Source organism: Diceros bicornis, chromosome 5 (genome assembly GCF_020826845.1).
Source record: "Diceros bicornis minor isolate mBicDic1 chromosome 5, mDicBic1.mat.cur, whole genome shotgun sequence".
In the NCBI taxonomy this organism is placed as follows: domain Eukaryota; kingdom Metazoa; phylum Chordata; class Mammalia; order Perissodactyla; family Rhinocerotidae; genus Diceros; species Diceros bicornis.
The window spans coordinates 69892667-69919249 of record NC_080744.1 but is presented as its reverse complement, the minus strand read 5'-3'; the positions used below and the strand labels follow the sequence as shown (position 1 = coordinate 69919249).

The 26583-nt window shown below is 34.2% G+C and overlaps 1 protein-coding gene across 3 annotated transcripts in view; it reads right to left on the bottom strand.

Moving 5' to 3' along the window:
- Window positions 1–26583, bottom strand: part of ETFA (electron transfer flavoprotein subunit alpha) — a 76607-nt gene that overhangs the window by 24370 nt on the left and 25654 nt on the right. The window contains exons 6-10 of one of the 3 annotated variants that reach the window (XR_009220089.1): window positions 25780–25890; window positions 25018–25119; window positions 23781–23849; window positions 21268–21350; window positions 3643–3735 (exon numbers count right to left, since the gene is read on the bottom strand). Coding sequence is in view for 2 of the 3 variants with exons in the window: in XM_058542159.1 (XP_058398142.1) it covers window positions 21268–21350; window positions 23781–23849; window positions 25018–25119; window positions 25780–25890 (365 nt within the window). In the remaining variant the exon portion in view is untranslated. The remainder of the gene's footprint in view (window positions 1–3642; window positions 3736–21267; window positions 21351–23780; window positions 23850–25017; window positions 25120–25779; window positions 25891–26583) is intronic. The other 2 variants (XM_058542159.1, XM_058542160.1) reach the window with 2 other exon arrangements.

The window sequence follows — 26583 nt, the reverse complement described above, 5'->3', positions numbered from 1 at the left end:
TTCCTCAAGTATACTTGGAATGATAGAAAGCCAAGTATATTATTATACTTTGCTAAAATCATTCAGACGATTAATTTACACTGAAATATTTGGGTATATGACATCAAAATACTTAGATATATAATTAGTCTATTACAAAGCTTTGCATTTTAGCAGGTCAAATAAAAAGTTTGACTATCAAATTTTTTATCAGTAAGGTTTTTTAACTGATCCAAATCAGTTAGAACATGCTAAATTATACATACATATGTAGAATTCTGGAGTAATAAGGAACCTCTAAGATTATCTATGCAAGTCTTTATTTTATCAATGAAAAAATCAAGGCCCCAGGAAACAGAGCTGGCACTAGAACCTGACTTCCAAGTACTATTCTTTTCATTCACCAAGCTGCTGCCTCTTTCCCAAAATTACTAATAAGAGTTAGGCCATTATTTATGCACAGACTTTCTTGATGTTTCATCTAAAATTAAGATAACTTCCATGGTAAGGAGCTCATGAGAGCCACAAAGTAACCAGAGGAGAACAGTTCAGAGGTTCTCAAAAAGCTAAATGTAGAATTACCATATGACCCAGCAACCCCACTCCTAGGTATATACCTAGGTATATACTTCTAGATATATACCCAAAAGAAATGAAAAGAGGGACTAAACAGACACTTGTATGTGACTGCACATTATTCACAACAGCCAAAAGGTGAAAACAAAACAACACAATTATCTATTAACAGATAAATGGATAAACAAAACGTTTACAGAATATTATTGGAATATTTTTCAGCCATAAAAAGGAATGAAGTTCTGATACACACAACATGGATAAAATCTGAAAACAGGCTAAATAAAATAAGACAATCACAAAGGGACAAATATTGTTATGATTTCACTTTTATGAAATATCCAGCAAAGGGAAAATCATAGAGACAAAGTAGATTACTGATTAGCAGGGGCTGGTGTGGTAGGGAATGGGAAGTTACTGCTTAATGGGTATAGAGTTTCTTAGTTCAGGGTGATGAAAAACTGGGGATATAGACAGTGGTAATGGTTGCACAACATTGTGGATGTAACTAATACCACTGAATTGTACATTTAAAAATGGTTAAAATGCCAAATTCTGTTAGATTTTACCACAATAAAAAAGTCATTAGAAAGTTATCACCATGACAGAAACCTTCACACAATTCTCCATCTTCAAAAACTTGAATTCTGAAATCTTGTGGTTTTGACAATTACAGAAATAAATAGTTCACATAATATTAAAAAATGACAACAACAATAATAGGAAAACCAGGTACAGGATTTATGGGAATTCTCTGTACTACCTTTGCAATTTTTGTGTAAATCTAAAACTGTTCTAAAAAACCAAGTCTATTTTTTAAAAAAGCAACCAGGGGGGTGGGGTTTAAAAAAAAAAAAAAAAGCAACCAGAGTTGTGAAATTCAGCCCAAGTTACACAAAGACTCCTTGAAGCACCTTCCAAAGTTATAAAAATTTGAGTAGGTATTGTGGAATATGGACATATTGCCGAAAATAATGTAGAAAAAAACGCATATAATAAAATAACAAACATACTATTCATCCAACCTAACTAGAGACTATCTAAGTAAGTAATCTCACTTTAAGGAAATGGAATATATTCCCCTGCTTCAAATACCATTTCCCAAATTCCTTTTCAGACTAAGTCTGGTTAATATTGATATATCATTATATTAAACCAAGTTACTAAAATGTTCTTTTGTACAAGATCTTAGTAGTTATGTCTCTGGCCCTAAGTGAACACAAGGATTGAATTACATATGCTAAATGACCAATTATCCATTGAATAAACATTTCCTTTTAGTACAGTGTCTTATGTTCTCTGACATTCATGTGCATGTTTATTATACCTGAAGCTATCCATGAGAAAATAAATTAGCTTTTATATAAAAGAACCAAAAATATGGTTAGAATAAGAATAGAAATTTAGAATAGTTTTATTCCCTTCAAGTTACCACACAAAGATAGCTACAACAAAGATTTGCTGTCTATTCTTATTTTCATGCCAGCTGTTAAATTAGACTATCTACAAGACATGTCAATTTATCATATCAGTGGCATGCTTTTAAACAGTTATATATGTAAAAAGAATTCAACAGATTCACTGAAACTTAAAAATTTCAACTTCATATATAAAATGGTAATAGATAAAAAACTTCACTGATATTGGTCCTCGGGAACAAATACTTTAGAGAAATCAGTCTAATAAAAATTAGCTAAGAAAATAAATCAAACATAAAATTAGAACTCAAAGACACAATTAGAACTAATTTTTAGCAAATAAGTTTTTAACTACTGCACAACCAAACAATTCATATATCCAAACCACAGTTTATAAATTCTACAACTTCTCCTTTGTCATTTTAAGCTTCACTGTAGGGGCTTTGATCATCCAGGCCATGTAATTACCTTTAAGAAGCATGCTTAGGGTGTTTTCTGGACTACAAGTCCATACAGCATTTCTCTTTGTCCTCTTGGGAACAGAACATCAATTGCTTTCAGCTAATGCACTCACATATGAATATTTTAGTACAATTTAATGCTTCTATACCAACCCCAAAGGAATAGGGCATCAATTTGTGAACATAGTTCTCTTGGAGTTAAAAGCCAAGCTGGATAATGCAGTATGAAAGGGGTTGTCAATCTTTAGCTTTTTAGCAAGTCAGAAAAGCAGTCCATAAATTCAGTCCCAGCTGTATACAAATAACTCTATAAAGTTTGTTTCTACACAGACTTTTCAACATTAGTGAATTTTCAAAAGAGAACCCAAGGAACAAAATTTCTTGTCTGGTAAATTCTCCCAAAACTGCTTCTTCATCTAGTAACTCTTCACTTAGTCTCAGAATTATAAATGGACCACCAATCTGTTAGTAAAATACCAAAATACAGAAAAAGTAATCTACTTCCATTAAGAAACTGCACTAAGTGTAAAAACACATTTCCCAGGCAGCAGGTAACATTCACAATTGCAATACACTTATAAGTCTGGATGGTGAGGAAGGTAAAGTCACCAACCGAGCTTCTAAAAGGCCATTTAGAAAAAAGTGTAAAATAGGAACTACCACTAAATATGCCAAGGTTTAAAGTCATACTAATTAAATTCTAGTCATAGCATAAATCTGACACTCTATTAAGCTCAACAAATACTAATTAATGTTCTAAGAAAAGCCAATGAGACTATCAGACAGTTAAAGAAATAAGAATTCAATATCTGTTTATGATTTCAAAACAAAAAAAATCTCTTAGCAAAAAGAGGATTTGTAATAGTAACTATAAAAATATCTAACACATAACACTTATACTATATGCCAGGCATGGTTTCAAGTGTTTTACATATATTAACTCACTAAATCTTTACAACTACCAAATGAAGTAGAGACTATTATTATCACCATTATACAGCTGAGAAAACTGTGGTACAGAGAAGTTATGTGATTTGTCCAAGGTCACACAGCAAGCAAGTGGTAACACTAAGAGCTGAATTCAGGCAACTTGGCCAGAAAGTCTGGACTCTTAACCGTTTTTAACCATTATTCAACATTGCCTATTGTAAGAAACTTCTTTAATCTGATACAGGATATCTACCAAAAACAGACAGCAAACATCATACCTAGTCGTGAAACACTAGAAGAATTTCTTTGAAAATAAGGGACAGGATGTTTGTCATCACCACTTCTATTTAACAATGTCCAGGGAGCCATAGCTGACATAGTAAGAAAAGAAAATTAAACAAAATTTCATTATTCTCAGAAGATATGATTGTATATGTACAACACCCAAGAAAATCTATCTGTAGATAAATTAATAAGAGCAATATATATAAATACCAGTTGTATTCCTATTTATCTATATACCTTTATAAGAAAATTATAAAACTATCTAAATAAATGGAGAAATAAAATCATGGTCATGGATAGAAGACTAAATATTGCAAAGATATCAATTCTCCCCAAATAAATCTATGTATCCAATGTTCCTCACCTGAAGAATTTTTATCTGAATATTTACTACAACTTGTACTTTTTTTTAACCCAGAAGTCACTATTCAAAAAAAACCAAAACACACAACTATAATTAATTTGCATGAGTGCACATATAAGGTGCTTATGAATCTGAGAGACTGTCCTGTCCACTCAGCAGTTGTAGCTCAGCTATCTTCCTGACAGGATCATATCTTATGTTCACACCATATAACCACAAGTAATGGGAACACAAGGAGATATCCATTTTGAGATTTTTTAATCTCATTGTTTAATCTATGGCTTTGGACAATGATTCACAGCATCTATTTCTGGAGTCTCAGACGTGAAGAAGAGAACACCTCTTAAGATGTGAATGTGAGCCCTTTCACCAGTTCCCTCCCACAAATCCCGATTCACCTCAGAACAGCAGTGCTTCTTCCACCCCTCACCACCAAATCTCACCCAGGCAAGTTTTCAATCAGTAAATTATCATTTTTAAATGGCCTTGGTTATTAGCTAAGAATGATTTGCATGCATCATGTATCTTTAGCATGTTTTATCATTGTTTATTCATATTACAGTACATGTTTGGAGCAGTTAGAAGAAATATCTGATACCTTCCAGTATCACTGCATTCTGTCCAGAAACATACCAACTAATGAGTTTAATAAGTGTGAAATGACTAAGTAATTGATGTTTTAAATGCTTTATATTATGCAGAAAATCTTGGTGGATTCTTACATAGATGTTTATACAGAAGACTTTATAATTGGGGAAATTAAGGTTTTTGGATGTTTGGGAACTATTTATTAATTTTCTCATTTAAAATAATAAAATACAGACTTGGATTCTCTGAAGCTTCAGTATCTATACAATTGCAAGAACAGACTATATTTGGATAAGATATAACTAATTTCTAATCAAAAGTCCAACTGTGGAGCTCCACAAACTAATCTTAAAACTGCAGAGAAGGGCAGAGAGCCAAGCATAGCTAAGACAATTTTGGAGAAGAATAGGGGAGAACGGTATTATGCAACTAGATAACTTTATTATAATAAAGCTTTAGGTACAGTATTGGTACAATGATAAACAGCTAACCAATAGGACAGAACAAAGAGCCCAGAAACAGACTTGTGCAAATATGTAAACTTGCTATGTAAGAGATGACACTGTGGATCAGTGGGGGAGAAAGGAAATGTGTAATAAATGATTAGCCGTATGAGGAAAAAAATGAATACCTATTTCACACCAAACATAAAACTCAAATCAAATAGATTATAAGCCAAAATGTGAAAAGCAAAACTTGAAAACTTTTAGAATAAAATGCAGGTGAATATCGTTATGATCCTATCTTAGGAAAGATTCCTTAAACAAAACACAAAAAGTATCTATTGAAAAGGAAAAAAAAAAAAAAAAAGTTCAACCACATTAAAATTAAAAGCTTCTGTTTATCAAAAGATACGACTAAAGGGGCCGGCCCGGTGGCGCAAGTGGTTGAGTGCGCACGTTCCGCTGCGGCGGCCCGGGGTTCGCCGGTTCGGATCCCGGGTGCGCACCGATGCACCGCTTGTTAGGCCATGCTGTGGCGGCGTCCCATATAAAGTGGAGGAGGATGGGCATGGATGTTAGCCCAGGGCCAGTCTTCCTCAGCAAAAAAGAGAAGGATTGGCATTGGATGTTAGCTCAGGGCTGGTCCTCCTCACAAAAAAAAAAAAAAAAAAAAAAAAAAAAAAGATACGACTAAAAAAGTAGAAAAGACAGCCATAAACAGAGAAAATGTATGCAACACACATAATCAACAAAATATTAATATCCAGAATATATAAAAGAACTTCCAAGAATTGTTAAGAAAAAGACAAACAATTCCATAAAAAAATGGGCAAAAAGTTATGAACAGGAAATTCAGAGGGAAAAAAAAAACCATGAATGGATATTTAGCATATGAAAAGATACCTCATTAGTAATCAGGAAAAAGCGAATAAAAAACACTGAGATTTCATGCCCATCAGACTAGCAAAACTTTTTTTTTCTTTTACACACTTTTTTTTTTTTTTCCCCCAAAGCCCCAGTAGATAGTTGTATGTCATAGTTGCACAGCCTTCTAGTTGCTGTATGTGGGACGCGGCCTCAGCATGGCCAGAGAAGCGGTGCCTCGGTGCGCGCCCAGGATCTGAACCCGGGCCGCCAGCAGCGGAGCACGCGCACTTAACTGCTAAGCCATGGGGCCGGCCCAGCAAAACTTTTTTTTTTAATTTTGGTAAAATATAGGTAACATAAAATTTACAACTTTAATCGTTATTAAGTGTAGTAGCTCTGTGGCATTACATACATTCGCCTTGTTGTGCAACCATCACCGTGATCTATCTCCAGAACTGCAAAACTTTAAAAAACTGAAAATATCAAAGTTCAGAGAGGATGGGAGTAAAGGTAACTTTTATAAACTGTTGGTAAGTGTAAACAACCACTTTGGAAAACAATTTGTTGATATCCGGTAAACTAAACATTTCCTATAACTAAGCAATTTCACTCTCAGGCATATTTCTCTAGGGAAACACTAACATACAAGAAGATATATAAGACTCTTCATAGCGACATTACTTGTAATAGTAAGAAATTATAGACTATCTAAATAAACATCCATTAATAGGAATATCGGTGAAGTGTGACACATTTATATAATAGAATACCATACATCAGTGAAACACAAATGAAAAAATGCTACCTGCATTAAAATGGATGACTCTCATAAACATAAGACTGACTAAAAAAATGATAAGGAACACACACAGTCAACAAAGTGGGTACAGAGGGAACATACCTCAACATAATAAAAGCCATATATGACAAGTCCACAGCTAACATTATACTCAACGGTGAAAAGCCGAAAGCTTTTCCCCTAAGATCAGGAACAAGACAAGGACACTCACTCTCATCACTTTTATTCAACAAAGTACTGAAAGTCCTAGCCAGAGCAATTAGGCAAGAAAAAGAAATAAAACGCATCCAAATTAGAAGGAAAGAAGTAAAACTGTCTCTATTTGCAGATGGCATGATATTTATATATTAGAAAACCCTAAACTCCACCAAAAAACTGTTAGAACCAATAAACAATTCAGTAAAGTTGCAAGATACAAAATTGATATATAGAAATATGTTGCATTTCTATACACTAACAACTATCAGAAAGAGAAATTAAGAAAATCCCATCTATAACTGCATCAAAAAGAGTAAAATACCGAGGAATAAACAAAGGAAGTTAAAGACCTGTACACTGAAAACTATCAGACACTGATGAAAGAAATTGAAGATGAGACAAATACATGGAAAGATATTCCGTGCTCATGGATTGGAAGAATTAATATTGTTAACATGTCCATACTAAAAGCAATCTACAGATTGAATGCAATCCCTATTAAAATTCTGATAGCATTTTTCACAGAAATAGAACAAATCTAAAATTTGTATGAAACCATAAAAGACCCCAAATAGCCAAAGCAATCCTGAGAAAGAACAAAGCTGTGAAAGCTCCCTGATTTCAAACTATATTACAAAGCTATAGTAATCAAAACAGTATAATACTTACATAAAAACAGATACACAGATCAATGGAACAGACTAGAGAGCCCAGAAATAAACCCATGCATATGTGGTCAATTAATTTACGACAAAGGAGCCAAGAATATACAACAGGGAAAGGACAGTCTCTTCAATAAGTGTTATTGAGAAATCTGGACAGGGGCCGGCCCCGTGGCTTAGCGGTTGGGTGTGCACGCTCCGCTGCTGGTGGCCTGGGTTCGGATCCTGGGCACGCACTGACGCACCACTTCTCTGGCCATGCTGAGGCAGCATCCCACATACAGCAACTAGAAGGATGTGCAGCTATGACATACAACTATCTACTGAGGCTTTGCGGGAAAAAATAAATAAATAAAAATTATATATATAAAAGAAAGAAATCTGGACAGCCACATGCAAAAGAATGAAACTGAACCACTATCTTACACCATACACAAAAATTAACTCAAAATGGATTAAAGACTTGAATGTAAGACCTGAAACTATAAATCTCCTAGAAGAAAATATAGGTGGTAAGTTCCTTGACCTTGGTCTTGGTGATGATTTTTTGGACTTGACACCAAAAGCAAAAATAAACAAGTGGGATTACATCAAAATTAAAAATTTTCTGCACAGCAAAGGAAACCAACAAAATGAAAAGGCAACCTACTAAACAGGAGAAGATATTTGCAAATTATATATCTGATAAGGGACTAATATCCAAAATATATAAAGAACTCATACAACTCAATAGCAAAAAAATAAATAAAAATAAATCCAACTAATAAATGGGCAGAGGATCTGAATAGACATTTTTCCAAAGACATACAGATGGTACATGAAAAGATGCTCAACATCACTAATCATCAGGGAAATGCAAACCAAAACCAAAAAGAGATATCACCTCACACCTGTTAGAATGGCTATTATCAAAAAGACAAGAGATAACAAATGCTGGTGAGGATGTGAAGAAAAGGGAACCCTTGTGCTCTGTTGATGGGAATGTAAACTGGTGCAGCCACTATGGAAAATAGTATGGTGGTTACTTAAAAAATTAAAAATAGAACTACCACATGATCTAGCAATTCCACTTCTGGGTATTTATTCAAAGAAAACAAAAACACTAACTTGAAAAGATATATGCACTCCCACATTCACTGCAGTATTATTTATGATAGCCAAGATACGGAAATAACCTAAATGTCCATTAACAGACGTATAAAGAAGATGTGGTATATATACAATGGAATATTATTCAGCCATAAAAAAGAATGAAACCTTGCCATTTGCAACAGGCACTACGATAAGTGAAATCAGTCAGACAGAGAAAGACAAATACCATATGATCTCACTTATATGTAGAATAAAAACAAACAAACCCCCCCCCCCAAGCTCATAGATACAGAGAACAAACTGCCAGTTGCCAAAGACTAGGTGTGGGGGGTGGGCAAAATGAGTAAAAGGAGTCAAAAAGTACAAATTTCAAGTTATAAAATAAATAAGTCGTGGGGATGTAATGTACTGCATGGCAACTAAAATTAATAATATTGTATTGCATATTTGAAAGTTGCTAAGAGAGTAAATCTTAAAAGTTCTCATCACATGAAAAAAAATTCTGTAACTGTATATGGTGATGAATGTTTAAAAAAAAAACAAACACATACAGTATGCTATTATTGACATAAAGTTTTAAAAATATATACAAGACAGTACTATATATCAGTGTTTCCCAACTTTTTTTAGAATCATGGCACACAGAAAATGGTAATATTTGTATGGTACACTGGGCTAAATGAACAAGGCTAGTCATAATATTTACTGTTCCAAAGACTGAGAGGATCAACATCTTGGCACACTTGTAAATCATTCATGGTACTCCAGGTGAAAAGTTCAGCTATATACTGTTTAGGGTATCTGTGGATATATAGTAAAAGTAAAAATGAAATGTATCGAAATAATCATCAAATTTAGGGTAATGGTTACTTTTGAGGGGAGGGAAAGATTCATTAAAGGAAGAGTACACAGGGGCTTTCAACTATATTGTAATATTGTTTCTTAAATTTGGTGGTAAAAACATGGGTGTTTATTGTATTACTTTTATATATAATTTATACATAAATTATTTAAGTAAAAAGAAAAGAATGGGAAGCAAAGTGAATTCAGCAAATGTAGGCTACTTTTTCAAGCTTAGTCTAGCAAGAGAGATGAAAAGTTTGGTAGCTAGTGGGGAAAAGAGGCTGCTGGGCAGACAAATAATTTCCTTTTTTAAGGTTATAGAAAAGGAGCCAGTAGAGAGGGAGAGGCTCTGGACCCAGAAGGGGGTAACTAATGGAATACTGTCTCAAAGGAGGCAGGAGGTGATGGGATCTAAGGACAGGTAGAACAACTAGCATTAAATAAGAAAATGGTCCCCTCTTTCTTTGATGCATATGGATAAGTTGGGTTTTTGTTTTGTACTGTTTTGCTTTTATAGAGAGGACAATAAATTGACTTTTGAAGTAGAAGGAAAGGTCAGTGCCTGATAATAAGGAAAATGATACTAAATAAGGGGTTTTAAAAATTGGTACAATTTAAAATAATATAGTTAATATACAATAAGAAGATAAAATCAAAACTCAGTTCAGGTAGACATATTTGTGGAGAACTGTCTGAGGCTATCCAATCCACCAGTTTTTTCTGGACAAACAGTTTTCAAAATGTGTTCAGGGTTCGTCATTCTGCAGAAGTGCCATCGAGACTTGCTCAGCAAAACAAGAAAGGGAGAGAGCTGAGTTAGTAGTACTCTAGGTACATTACCCCACTTCAACTCCATTTTTTCCTGCTGTGTATGGGGATTCCTGATAAGATTTCATTTGAAGAAGGGTTCTATAACTAAATCACTAGTCTGAAATTTTACCCTAGAATAAGCCAGACCAGCAGGGCAAAACCAAATAATGTTGGCTCCTTATGGAAATGCAGACATTGAGGGACATTATTAAAAAAAGCAGTCCTATGAAACCACTGTTCTATTTATAGTAAAGATATTGTTGAGGATGTTAATCAATAGTGTCCTCTTTATAAGGGCTCAAGGGATACATATATCTCTCTGATCTTGACGCCAGGCCAAATTATGCTTCCCATGTACAATTAGTTTGTTTTTACCTTAGGGACACTGTAAATCAGGACACTGATCTTGTTTTCCAATATGAATTGGCTTCTAGTAAACCTAGTGCCAAATTTGTAGCCCAGATCTAGAAAATGGACAGAACCATAAAAAATTTATTTTCTTTAAATCCTTTCTCCTAGTTTCAACATATATCTCCAACCTTTATTTACTCTCCATCTAAATTTTCTCAAGACCACTTAAACTACCATCCAGCCCCCCCCAAAGAGATACAAGGCAGAGTTTGGCTGCTACAGGTAGGGGGGTGGGGAGTAGGTGCAGAAACACTAAGAAAGCCCCAGCCCTGAGGCCCAGGTGCAGAGGGCCTGCCTAAGACTGAGGCTAAAAAAGAACTGAGAACCACCCCTTAACACAACTATGAGACTAAAAGCTAAAGAGATATGACAACCAAATGTAATGCTTGACACTAAACTGGATTATGTACTGAGAAGGGAAAATATTATGATGAACACTACCAAGCTAACTGATAAAATTGGAATGTTCCATTAGAATACAGAACATTGGAATTAGAATATAAACTGACAAAATCCAAGTATGGAATATAACTGTACTTTGGTTATGTAAGAGAATCTTTCCATTCTTAGGAAATACACACTGACTGAACTGTTTAGGGGTCATGTTGTTACTGTCAAATAGTTCAGGAAAAAACCTGTGTATATATGTGCATACATACATGCACACACTGTACTATTTTTAATTTTCAACCTTTTCTAAGTTTTAAATTATTTCCAAACAAAAAGTTAATTAAAAAATAAAGAGGAATAGAAGTCTTTTTGCAATAGTAAGCTATAGAGCAGTGGTTCTCCATCACTGAGTCTGAATTCTTGCAGGGAACATAAATCCATAAACTTACCAGAAATTATTTTATATATATATATTTTTCAATAATCTTCCATATGTATATGTAAACTGCTATGAATGATAAAAATGTATTTAAAAGTACAACTAAATTCATAACATCTTTTGGGTATTACATATTTTCTCAAAAAGCTGATAATAAAGGTGAAATTATTTTGCGAGGAAAACAAAATTTTCTTTTATGTGTCCCCTTAATTGAAGAAATAGGGAACTTCTTACTATTTATCATCAGACAGAACCACAGTGATGCTTTCCATAGCTATTACAAAATGGCAACAAAATAGAACACAGTATCTTCAAATAATATAAAGTTAAAAGAAATGTGAATGGAAAAAAATCAAGCTTTAAAAGATTCAAGAGGCTTCAATGGTAGAGAACACAGACCCAAATTTAATAAAAATAAATGAAAGTACTGTGTTCACCTTTAAACACAAAGAAACACTGCATTACTACTATACATGGTTTAACAGCAGGCAATAAAATGTGGGAGAAGGAGAAGACAGAGATTTTGAATGTCCACAAGTGTAATACATGCCAACAGTGAGATATGGCTGCCAAGAACCTAATGCAATATTAAGTAGCATTAATTAAAATATTATTTAGGAAGATAATAATCCAACTCTGTACTAGTCAGAACACATGTGAAGTAATGCACTCAATTCTGGGCCTCAGGACTCCTGCTTATATGGCCCTGAGGGAAAAGCTTGTATCAGACTAACCCTCCTGTAGAAAAAACTAGGAAACCTGGTTAAAACACAGACAGCAACTGTTTAAACACATTGGAGATCAACCAAGACAGGTAGCATTTGAGAAGCCAGAATTCTGTAGGGAAGGGAGGCACAATAAGATAAGCCCACCATATATCTCTACTTTCTCCCTTGGGGCATTTACAGATTTCCCACAAGGGAGATAAAAGCCAATCAGAAAGTAGCCATTTTGGATAGAAACCTGCAGTCTTATTAGTTGAGGAAACACACAGCAGACAGTATTTGTGGCTGCCACATTAGCTGGAAGGTAAGGAAAAAATTCCAGAGGGAGGACCACAAACTACATATATACTCTGCTTAAACCTCTGGCTGACCCCTGCGTTAGACATGTGTGAGGCAGCCTGTAAGCCACCTGGCTAGGACTAAAAGAGAATATAGAGTTTGGAGTTTGAATTCAGCTAAGGCAACCGCCTGCTAAAACAAAAAATTAATATTCTTAATAGAAATATAACAGAATCTATAATCTATATGGATATTATTCAATGTCTATAATACAACCCAAAGTACTAAGCCAGTGATTCTCAAAATACGGTTTGCACATCACTAGACGCCGCAAGACTCCTTCAGGGGTCTGCAAGGTCAAAACTATTTTCATGGTAATACTAAAATGTTATTTGCCCTTTTCTCTCTTATTCTATCACAGTTGCACCAAACTGTACTAGTCGTCATAGCATTCTTCATAACCACATACTCACAGTTAAAAATAGAAAAAGAAAAATCTAGTTTCACTTAAGAATGTCCTTGACGAAGCAGTAAAAATTATTAGTTTTATTAAATCTTGACCTTTGTGTACACATCTTTTTAGTATTCTGTGACAAAATGTGAAGTATGCAGAAAGTACTTGCACTGCATACCAAAGCACAATGATTATCTTGAGAAAAATCACTTGTATATCGGTTTGAGTCACAAGCTGAACTGATCACTTTTTTTGTGGAACACCATTTTTACTTCAAAGAACAACTGACAGATATTTGGGGTTTTGGCAGACATTTTATTGAAAATGAATGAAGTGAGTTTATCAATTCTGGGAAAACAACTGAAAGTTTTTGTTGCCAGAGACAAAATTTGAGCTGTTAAGTGATAACTAGAATTCTAAAAAACTTGTATCCATGAATATAAGCTTTAAAGACTTATAACAAGATGAGTGGTGATATTAATAAATGTGCTTTTTTGATACTGATAAAATGTGTCAACATTTGGAAGATCTGCAAAACCACACCATTATTTTCTACATGAACAATGCATGATGTTACAAGATAATAAAAGATCTATTCAAAGTGCAATACAGACCAACTGATTTTAATGTAAGAGTATAAAAAGTTCATTGATATGGTTTCAGATTCCACACTGCAAATAATCTTTAAGAAATTACTACTTGTCAAGTTTTGGTGTAGCGTAAAAGAAGAATACCCACAACTTTCTGAAAAGGCTATTAAAATTCTCCTTTCTTTTCCAACTGCATATTCTGTGATGCTGGATTTTCCTCATATACTTTAATCAAACCAATATAAAACAACACACTGGAAGCAGAAATGAGAATCTAGCCATTTTCTATTTAAGCCAGATACCAAGCCAAAAATGTAAAATAATATCACTACTCGCATTAAATTTTTTTGTTTTGGAAGATATAGTTATTTTCATTAAAATGTTATTTCTATTAAGATAAATGGTTTTATTATTGTTATTTTCAAATGAATAAATATTTTTAATTTTTATGTTTGAATTTCTAATACAATAAATATCAATAGATATGACCCACATAAACAAAAGCTCTTTGAGAGGCCTCAATAATTTTTAAAAGTAAGGAGTCCTAAGACAACACAAATAATGAAACAGGAAAACGTGAAAATACAATCAAAGGAGATCAATCCTGAAATAACCCAGATTTTGGAATTAGTACATAAGGATTTAAAAGTGGCTATTGTAAGTATGGTCAAAGATGTAAAGGAAAAGATCTGTAATGACTGAACAGATAAGAAATTCCAGCAGAGAAATGAAAACTATAAAAAGAACCAAATGCAAATCTAGAACTGAAAAATACAAAATCTGAAATAAGGAATTCCCTAATGGGATTAACAGCATATTATAAATTATAGAAGAGTCAGTGACCTTGAAGATAGACCAACAGAAATCATCCAACATAAAGAACAGAGGGAAAAAAAAGATGAAAAAGAATGAATAGAACTTCAGTAATCTGCGGAAAGATATAAAGATACCTAAAAGATGTGTAACTGGAGTCCTGGAATAAAAATAGAGAAAAAAACGTGGCATAGTGTTCTATAAATGTTAGGTTAACAGACCAAATCTGGACTGCTGCCTATTTTGTACACAAAGTGTTATTGGAATACAGTCATGCTCCAATGAGCCATGCTCATTCATTTACTTATTTGTCTATGGCTGCTTTTGCTCTATAACAGAAGAGTTAAGTAGTTACAACAGAGACTCTGTGGCCCATAAAACCAAAAATATTTGCTATCTGACTCTTTACAGATAAAGTTTGCTGACCCCTGGTCTAGATCTTTTATGTGCTTACTGAATTTTTTGGTCTAGTCATTCTATCAATTACTGGGAAAAGGTGTTAAAATCTCCAATTATGATTATGGATTTGTCTATTTCTCATTTTAGTTCTGTCAGTTTTTGCTTGATGTATTCTGAAACTCTGTTTGGGGCACTCATACATTCACAATTATTCTGTCTTCCTGATAAGTTGATACTTTTATCATTATGTAATGTCCCTCTTTATCTTTAGCAGTACTCACTGTCTTGAAGTCTACTTTATCTGGTATTAACAAAGACACACCAGACTTCTTATGCGAACTGTTTGTATGGTGTATCTTTTTCTATCCCTTCCCTCTCAGTGTATCTCTTTTTTCATATCTAAAATGTATTTCTTATAGGTGGCATATACTTGAGTCTTGCTTTTATATATTCTGACAATCTCTGCTTTTTGACTAGAGCATTTAGTTCATTTATATTTTGCTCTGCTTTTAAAACTTTCTTTTTATCATTTTTTAAATAACTTGATTATGATGTGCCTTGTAATTTCCTTCATGTTTCCTGTTCTTGGAGTTTGTTGAGCTTCTGATATCTGTGGGTTTCTAGTTTTCATAAAATTTGGAAATTTTCTGGCCATTATTTCTTCAAATAGTTTTTCTGCTCCAATCACACATATATTAGGCCTCCTAAAGTTGTCCCACAGCTCACCAATGCTCTGTCCATTTTTTCCTGTTTTTTTCTTATTTTTCTCTCTGTCTCATTTTGGATAGTTTCTGCTGCCATATCTTCAAGTTCACCAATCTTTTTTCCTGCAGTGTCTAAGGGCAGAATATACGCTCTTTCCAAGTGCACATGGTTTGTTCACCAAGATAGAGCATTTGCTAGGCCATAAAATAAATCTCAATAAATTTTAAGACTGAAATATTAAAGAGATATTTTCCAAAATTAACTTAGCAATCAATAATAGAAAATATCTAGGAAAAAAACACAAATCTCTCAAAATTAAACATTTCTAATTTTCTAAACTAGAAAATAAATTTTAATGAATGATAAAAATACAACATATTAAAATTTGTAGGATGCAGCTAAAGCAGTGCTGAGAGGGAAATTTATACCTTTAATATTTACATTTAAAAACAAGCAAAATACAAAATTAATGAAGCACAGTGCTACCTTAAGAACAAGGTAAACTCAAAGTAATTAGAAGGAAGGAAATTAAGAACAAAAATCAATAAAAAGAAAACAGACGAACAATCAAAAAAATTAACAAAGCTAAAAGTTGGTTCATTTTGGTGTAGCTACACTGGAAAACAATTGGACAGTTCCTCAAAAGGTTAAACACAGAGTTACCATATGATGCAGCCATTCCACTCCTAAGTATATATCCAAGAGAAATGAAACATATGTCCACACAAAAACTTGTATATGAATGCTTGTATGTGCATTATTCATAACAGCCAAAAAGCAAAAACAACCCAAATGTACATCAGATGATGAATGGATAAATAAAATGTGGTATATCAATATAATGAAATACTATTTGGCAATAAAAAAAGAATACTATGTTATGGATAAACCTTGAAAACATTATGCTAAATGAAAAAGGCCACTCATAAAAGACCACATACTATATGATTACATTTATATGAAATGTCCAGAATAGGCAAATCTATATAAACAGAAAGTAGACTGGTAGTTGCCTTGGGCCGGGGGAGTTGGGAATAAAATAGGTATGCAGGTTCTTTTTGGGGTGATGAAAATGTTCTAAAATTGACTGAGGTGATGGTTGTACAACTCGGAATATACCAAAAGCACTGAATTAAACACTTAATATGGTATATGAATTATATCTCAATAAAGCTGTTACTTTAAAAAGTCAGATCACAGAAAAGATTTTAATTTTTATAAACTGCTAACTAGACTGATGAATAGAAGGAGAAAAAAAAAGAGAGATACAAATTACCAATTGCAGAAATTAAAGAGGAGCTATCACTGCACATACCACTTAGCAAAAAGGACTCAAAATAAAACAGAAAGTCTGAATAGCCCTAAATCTATTAAAGAAATTGAGTTAACTGTCAAACACTCCAACAAAGAAAACCGTAGGCCCAGATGGCATCACTAGTGAATTCTATCAAACACTGAAGAAAAAAAAACACACGAATGCTACACAAACTCATTCAGAAAACAGAGCAGGAGGGAACATGGTTCAACGATCAAATAGGATTTATGACAGTAATTCAAAGTAGTTTAACATTAAAAAATCAAATAATGTAATTCACCAGATTAACAGAATAAAGGAGAAAAACCATATGATCATTTCAATAGACGCAGAAAAAACGTCCGACAAAACTCAACAACCATTCATAGTAACAACTCTCAGCAAACTGGGAACAAAAGGGAAGTTCCTCAACTTGATACCATTAAGAAAATAAATAGGCAAACCACAGATTGGGAGAAAATATTTGCAAAACATATATCTGACAAGAAACTCATATCTGGAATATATAAAAAACTTCTACAACTCAATAACAAAAAGATAAGCAATTCAAGAAAAAGGAGCCAAAGATATGAACACACTTCATAAGGAAGACATTTGAATGGCCAATAACACAACAGTGTTCATTATCATTAGATATCAGGGAAATACAAATTAAAACAACAATAAGGTACCACTACATGCACCTGAACAGCTAAAACACCAAATGTTGGTGAACATGAGGAGCAACTGGAACCCAAATACATCGTTGGTGGGAATGTAAAATTGTACAACTACTTCGGGAAGAAATAATTCAGACAGGGGTGCCAGAGTCCAAGCAAGGTGGAGAGGGTATCTATATAGAAGGGCTGTTTGGTGCAGGGTGTTGGAGCCTGAGTGGGGTATCCTGCGCAGGGTAGGGTATTGGCAGAGTCCAGGTTTTTCACTGTAAGGGAAGGGCATTACAAACAGGGAAAGGGAGAGAACTAGCATTGACCCTGTGGTATTGGACTTGGGTTGGCAGTATCACTGTGAACTCATGGTTTTTAATATATATAGACCGATATAGAAATATAGATGTCAGGGCTGGCCCCGTGGCTTAGCGGTTAAGTGAGCGCGCTCCGCTACTGGCAACCCGGGTTCAGATCCCGGGCGCGCACCAACACACCGCTGCTCCGGCCGTGTCCCACATACAGCAACTAGAAGGATGTGCAACTACGACATACAACTATCTACTGGGGCTTTGGGGAAAAAAAAAGGAAGAGGATTGGCAATAGATGTTAGCTCAGAGCCCGCCTCCCTCAGTAAAAAAGAAGAGGATTAGCATGGATGTTAGCTCAGGGCTGATCTTCCTCACAAAAAAAAAAAAAAAAAAGAAATATAGATGTAAATGTGTTTGTATGCATATATAAATGCATACGAGCTTTTTTTTTCTGAGAGGTCCTGGGAAGAGCAACATCCCAATAGCAATGAGCACAACTAACATCCAGATGTTGGCTTCTAAACACTATACTTCACTAAAAGGAACCAGGACTCCTTGGAGAAAAGGCTGATCCCAGGGCTAGGATAGGAAAAGTACAAAATGAGCCTGGAACATCTTCTTCTGTTAGAAAGTAAAAAAAGGGCTCAAGAATGATGGAAACATATCAAAAAGACACAGAAGCCACCCTGAAGGGGTTCTCACTGGCCAAATGTGGGACAATTTGTACATCAATAATAATAATAAAAACAACAAATTTTTACTCACTGAGTAAAATAGGAACCAAAAGTCCCTACTGATACAAATAAATGAATAAACTGAAAGCTTGAAGAGAACTAGAACATTCACATCATTTCAAAGTACATCCTCATAAATTTATTAATTACAAAGGAAGAAGTAACTTTACAGAAGAGAAATTTGACAGATATCACCTTAAACAAATGATCAAAGTGAAAATCACTAGTAATAAGACAAAATGAAATTGTGTAGCACCTGATAGGATGAAATATCACTTTTGTGATATTCCTGTCAAAGATGTATTACCTAAATTGAATTGTGAGGAAACATCAGACAAACTCAAATTGAGGGATATTCTATTCTACAAAATAGCTGTCCTATAATATTCAAAAGTGTCAAAGTCATAAAAGTCAAGGTAAGATAGAAACTGTTTAAGATGGAAGGACACATGACAAGTATACGCAACATGTGATTCTGAACTAGATCCTGTTGCTATAAAGGACTTTATTGGGACAACTGGCAAAACCTGAATGGGCTCTGATGATTAGACGGTATTAATGTATCAATGTTAATGTCCTGATTTTAAAGGTTCTATTGTGGTTATGTAGGAGAATGTCCTACATATTTGGGGGTGATGGGGCATCATCTCCTACATATTTGGGGGTGATGGGGCATCATCTCAGCAACTTACTCTCAAACGGTCCACAAAGATAAAGGTGTTTGTTATGTACTTAGAAGTTTTCTGGAAACTTGAGGTTGTTTCAAAAACAGTTTTAAAGTCTTAAAGAAAAAGACACACAGACGCGCACACACAAATACATACATATATACATACCCAGGCCTAACTCAGAGTTAATGAATCAGAATCTCTGGGGATTATATGATTTATATTAAAGAAAGTCTTCAAAGCATTTAATATATTTAAATCCCTTATGAAAAACAATTCAATAATTCTATAGTCATAATAGTCATGTTAAAGAAAGATGACTGTATAACATTTATTTTCAATACAGGTAAGGATGCCACTGGTCATTCCCTGTCATTCTCCTATTCTGCTTAATAAAAAGTACTCCCTTTCAATCAAAATAAATAAAAGTTTGTCTACCACTTCAGTGTATATCTCAGAATTTCTTGTAGAAGTATTATTGAGTAGGAAGGATGGTCTTTTGTAAATTCAAGCCTGAAGATGTCTACTCATGTAAGCCCGGACAAACAAGTTTTCCACAACATATACATGTGTACCATATCTAATTAAAGGCCAGGGAAGGCTTGAGCTCATCTGCTCAATAAATGCTCTCTCACAGCCTGATTAATGTAGTATCACAAGCAAACAGGTCACATGGTTTTGTGACTTCATTCATAAACAGTTTTAGTAACTATTTTAGATTTTGAGATCTTCTTATCTTACTTCAAATAAGCTGAATAACACAAAAAGTATTAATCATAAGAGGAAAGACCAATATAATAGATCTTATAAAAATTTAAAATTTCTGCTCATCAAAAGAAAATCAATAGAGGAACCTCAACATGAGAAAAAATATCCACAGTACATGTATCTGACAAAGAGTTTGTTTTTGTTTTTTGGTTTTTTTTTGGTAAGGAAGATTAGCCTTGACCTAACACCTGTTGCCCATCTTCCTCTACTTTATATGGGGGTCACGTGTCACAGCATGGCTTAATAAGCAGTGCATAGGTCCGTGCCTGGGATCCAAACCTGTGAACTCCAGGCTGCCGAAGCGGAGCACACAAACTTAACCACTACACCACTGGGCCAGGCCCTGACAAAGAATTTGTATGCAGGTTATAAAAGATGTCCTACAAAGAGACAACAAAAAGACAAGACACCCAATTTTAAAAAGGCAAAAGACTGAACAGACACTTCAAAACAAACTTCAAAGACAGGACTTAAAATTTTTTGACTATTTTGAAATTTTGAATGAACATCTGATAGAACAGGGCCTGAGATATGAGATTTTTTTTAACGGATATGACTTCATATCTTGTTTTAAAATACATAAAAAAATACATTTTGTTTTGAAATACATAAAAAACTCATTTTCCTCCACACAATAAAGATTTAAATTGGCTGGCAATCCTATTCACTGAAAACATTTATCATCTAAGAAATGCGAACAATCATTAGATATTGTTAGTGATTCAACTTTGACACTAAAGTATTCATTTTCTAAGTTTTGGATAGGTTTTACTGAAGAATATTTTAGTATCATTTATCTATACAGATCAGAATTTTCCGTAACTAGACAAAACACATAAATAAACCAGATGTTCAGGAAGATGTAACACTACAACTGTCAATCACAGCTCTGTATTTTGAGATTCTGTGTTCATTAATACAGATTCATTGTTTTTCTGATTGATTTTATAATATATAGGGTTAATGGTAATAAAGGGTAATGTGAACTTATAAAACCATTTAATAATAAAATACTGAATGGTTTTATATCAATTTTATATTTGGTGTTGTGATACAAATTTGACAAACTGCTCCACCACCATAAAAAATTTGAAAAACAATGCTGGATTTAAGAACTTCTAAGCATTTTACCGAGACCAAGAAATCCACAGACCTTGTGAGAAGAAGGACACATTCACCATGGTAATGGCTAACTACTTAAGTACACTGAATAGGACATAAATCACTGAGATGACTATTTAACAAATATATACAGTTCTTATCTCCATGAAATTTTGCATGGCACATTTTATTGCAATACTTACAGGTGCTATTATTTTTCCTGTCTGTCCAACTTGCATGTCATTGGGAACAAAGCCAGCATCAACAGCAGCACGAGAAGCACCAACTAAAGGGAACAAATATTTGTCATTTTTTTAAGCTCTATTATTCAGCTAGTTGGGATACTCACTAAGAACTTTAAAAAAAAAAAAAGACACTGATACAGTACAGTTAGAAATTTATTTCATAAAGGCCTTACTTAAAAAAAAAAAATCCCCTTGTCACTGATCAAGAATTCCAAAACTAAGTACTATTGCCTGCTTTATACACAAAGCTTCAAGAAATGCCTTCTATTTATAACCAAGAATTTAAGATTTTAAATTTGGCTTAACTCCCCAGCTTACTCTACCAAAAGGTATTCAGACATTCCTAAAACATACATTATAATCTGTTTGGGATGTCATTATATAATACTCGTTTTATGTAATCATAACTTCATAACTTTTGAAGAAAGGTACCATAATATCATTACCTCTTGTGATCATATAAAGAAAAAAGTTACATATAACACAAGATAAAGGTTTAACCAATATTTGCAATCTTAAAAAAAATTAGAATTTAACTAGCTGCCTTCTATCCTCATTCAGCAGGAGTCAACAAAGAGCCCTGTACTTGCAGTAAAGCTACCTCTCTCCCAGCAGGGGTCAATAATGAGCCTTAGGTCCTTTTCACCTCCATCTGGAGAGGACAGAGGAAGCCGCAGACAATACCTCACTACCTGCTAACACTCACAGCCTCACCACCACTACCTATCTCAAGTCAGTTAGGACTGATCACATCCTGCCTTTTACTTACATCAGTCACTATAACAAGCCCCAGACACAAAGGTTATCCTTCATAACCCATACATTGATCCCCATAATGCCCTGCACGCTCCCTAATCTGCACCCATCTCCCACTCTTCCCCAATTCTTGAACCCTTACAGTGTGATTTCTGGAACTCACAGCCCAATATCAGCACACTATAATTCTCTATATATTCCACCTATTTGTCTAGATGTTGCCTGAGGACAACAACTCCCTTGTAGCCCTCTCCAGCAAATGTTGCTTTGTCTGCCACCATCTTCATTACCACTGGGCCTGGAGGTGGAACTCCTCATTGCCACTCTCAGAAAGCTCCCCCTCCTTCCTCCTTAAAAGCCTTCAGCTTTGAATCTCATGTCATCAGATTATATCACCCATTTATTGCTGTCTCATCTATCAACCACTAGGTAAATCCCCTTCATTTCTCCATGATTTTTAGCTTCTGGGTCATTGTCACTTTCTCCAATACTAGTCTTGTCTTAATTCTTGGAGATTTTAACACCCTGACTTCTCAGTCTCTTGAACAACTCTTCTCCAGTCATCTTGTCCTCCACCATATAATACAAAGTCTAGCCTCACCCAAATAGAAATGTAACTTCCACAAAGGCAGAGACTTTTTGCTTATTTTGTTCACTACTATTTCCCTAGCTCCTGAAATAGTGCCTAACATATGGCAGACACTCAACAGATATTTGTTCAATTAAAGAATGAATGAATGAAATAAACATCCTCCATCAAATACACCATCTGATTATAAAGAGTCAATATCGTGCCTTTATTCAGACAAAACCATTACTATTTCTATGGTTACACATATTAGGTAATATAAAAGCATTAGGAAAAGCCGAGAAGGTTATACACGAAACTCTTAAACGAGGGAGGACAGAATTGAGACTTTTTTGTAAAAAGAGGAATATATATAGAGGTTGGCCTGGTGGCGAGGTGGTTAGGTTCGTGAGCTCCGCTTTGGCAGCTCAGGGTTTTTGGGTTTGGATGCCGGGCACCAGCCTACACACTGCTCATCAGGCCATGCTGTGGTGGCGCCCCACATACAAAGTAGAGGAAGATTGGCCCAGATGTTAGCTCAGGGACAATCTTCCTCAGGCAAAAAGAAGATTGGCAACAGATGTTAGCTCAGGGCCAATCTTCCTCACAAAAAAAAAAAAGAAGAAGAAGAATATATTCATGTAATACTGTATAATTAAAAACTAAAATATTTTTAATTTTCTGATTTTTCAAAGAACATCATTCCATTCTCACTGATACACTTATAATAAGTTCTATCTTTCCTATAAATGGTTAACATAATTTAAAAATAATGTTAAATGTTAATTTCTGTTTGTATGAGATTTAATATTGGACCACTAATAAAGAGAAAAACAAGAGCATTCCTGAATCTGAAGTAGGCACTGAGGCTAACATTTAAATTTTTTTAAAAATGGAAAAAACTACTAAGACTTGGCAAATGTAAGAGCGTCGCATAAATAATAAAAAAGAACAAGGACACCCCCTCCTCACTGAAGGCTATACCACTTACTTGGAAACTAAGAAAAACTAAGAGAGAAAAGTTGAAAACCAGAAAAAGCAAAATAATTTGCAGCCTTGAGTGAAATATATATATATAAATGAAATAATAAAGAAAAAATATTTCAGCAAAAAGGGAATATTTTTCTACTAAGGAAAATAACTTTACCTGCAGCATGTAGTTGATCTGCCAAATCATATAACAACTTAAAGTTCTCTCCACTTTTCAAACCCCGACCTCATTAAAAAAGACGAAAAAAACAAATAAAGCAAATATAAACTTCATTCCATAAAAATTTTGCAATTTTGTATACCTGAGTGAATCTTCATATTACACATCTGCCGTATTAAGCATGCCATCTCCTCTATAAAGCCTTTCCTGACTTCTCCAATGATATTCCTATATTCCTCCTATAAAGCATTCAACACTACTATAATTAACTAACTAGTTAACGAATTGTATAATTAGTCTTTAAAATCAGTCTTCCCCCCTAGAACAAAAACTCTTTAACTGCAGGATCCATAGCTATCTTGGTCACTGCTATATCCATAATATTTAGCAAAACTTCACTAACTGACTGAATGAAATTATTTGAATGTAAGTCATTCCACTAGACTTTAAACTTCTTAAGAGCAAGAACACTCCACCTTTTCCTCTGTTTCTCCAGCACTTTAGAATGGGCTTTGCATAGAAGAGATATCCAATAAACATTCCGTGAATAAATGAGTCAGATATATCTTTTTGAAATATTAAATGATTTCCTCTCAATGCCGCTTGCAATACAAGGCTGTTTGGAAACAATTATTTCATTTGATGTTTAGTTTGGAAAGATTTTAAAATCATAGCAGTAATTATTTTTTCAAGAAGTCAGTCAGTAGGCTATAAAAAGTTTTTTTTTTTAATAAGGAGCATGATATACAAAAAGAAGCAAGTCTTGTGCAATATTAACAGCTTTGATATTAAATGTGAAGCAACTTTCAAAGAGTTATCCATAGAGACCTGGACAACCCTGGAAGTCTTTCAAAGTAGAGTGAAGAGTGGGGATCATACAACACGGCTCTGAGTTTCCAACCAGTTCTTTCTATGATTTAGAAGCCAACCATACTCTCCAGAATAACACGGAAGTCAGTCAATAAGACAAAGACACCAAGGGACAAAGCTATGGAGATGAGATTTGTACCATGCTCCCCCTGGTGCCAGTGAAACAGATTTGCAACAGAAAGCCCAAATTGTGTATTAATGATTTCATTTTCCTAATTGGTAAAATGGGAATAATACTTGCAACTTACCTACTTCTTACATTTGAAAAACACTCTGTACCTCTCTAAAATAAATATTAATAAAATCAAAGTATTTTAAGTTTACATCATATTTTTAAATTAATACATTATAATATTCCACTTACCACCAGATACTACCACTTTGGCACCAGTTAGCTCTGGTCGATCACTTTTTGTTAATTTCTGGTCAAGCCATTCTGATATCCCCACTGGGGAAGTACTTGATGCTGCATACATTGATACATATAACAAAACAATAAGTTCAAATTCTATAATAATAATTTTTAAGAGAAACACACAAAGAATTAATTTCATAACATTTAAGTTTTTTAGTTACTGTGAATTTTTTGTGCTCCTAACTTCATTCTCTCTAATTTTTGGAAAGACTTAAAGAGAACAGATTCCAGCCTTCGCCTCATCAGCTATATGACTTTTGAGAAGTCATTTAATTCTCTGAGTCTACCTATAAAACTGGAATAATTCTTTCTCTATGGGGTTCAAATAAGATACTATACATGTTAAAGTGCAGCACCTTCTATACATTTACTATTATTACATTCTTCCATTCTATTGGATCTCCCAAGTATTAAAACAGGAACAGTGAGAGGAGAGTAAAAAATCTTAACATCATTATAAGAGATTAATTTTAATGGACCCTCTCTCCACCACCCCTTTTGTTCCACCAAAGCAACTATCGTAGTACCAAAAATGACAGGAAAAAGATATGTTACAAATATTTTTTATTTTTGTATAAGCTTGGGAATACCATTTAGATTGAGCTCTCAAATACTCTGCATTACAAATTTAACCAGAGGCCATCTCTTATTCTAATATAATCTGTGAACTAAAAAACAAGAAACAAATACAAACTGCAAATGAAGACTCACCTTCTTCCAAACTGGCACTGCCTCCACTTGTTGCTGCAGCTTCAAAAGATGTTCCTCGGACAGAAAAAACCTTCACTTTCTCATCACACTTCACTGTACATAAAGCATTTCCTGAAATACACAATTTATTTTCAAAAAACATGAAAGGCAACAAAACAAGTATTCCTTTGAGCTTCCGAATTTACTTCACAAAGACAAGGAATAAATAACTGTGGACCAGTTGTTTACAACCTCTACTGAGAACAGGAAAAATGACCATAACACTGAAGAAACATATCAGTGGATATTTGTAAAACCTTGGATGTCTTTAAAAACAGGACAAATGCTGCCTGTCCTGGAAGCAAGACACTAGAATAGTCAGCCACACTAATAAGGCACACTCTTCCTAAAAGGAATACAAACAAAAGCTTCTCCAAAAACAATGCAATCAGAGACTCAATAATATGAGCTGCAACAACTTAATAAAAATGAAACTACTATGCATGCTAAGGGAGGAAAGGAAGTGAAAACATGATAGGGCACACAGAACAAGAAATGTGATGCGCCAAGGCTTTACAAGGATTTGAGACATTTCTTATAGATAAGCAACCACATTAAGAGTGACCTAAACTATGAACAAATATTTCTCCTCAAACACTACTAAAGATGAAAGATCTGATTTAAGAACTGACCATTTATACTCAAACACAACTTCAATTAGAAAGAACAGAGAGTTCACTGCCTCCTCCAGCCCCTCTACAGACCAGTGTGCTTAGCAAAAGATCAATCAACTATAGACACACTGAAATGAATTTCTTAATGCAG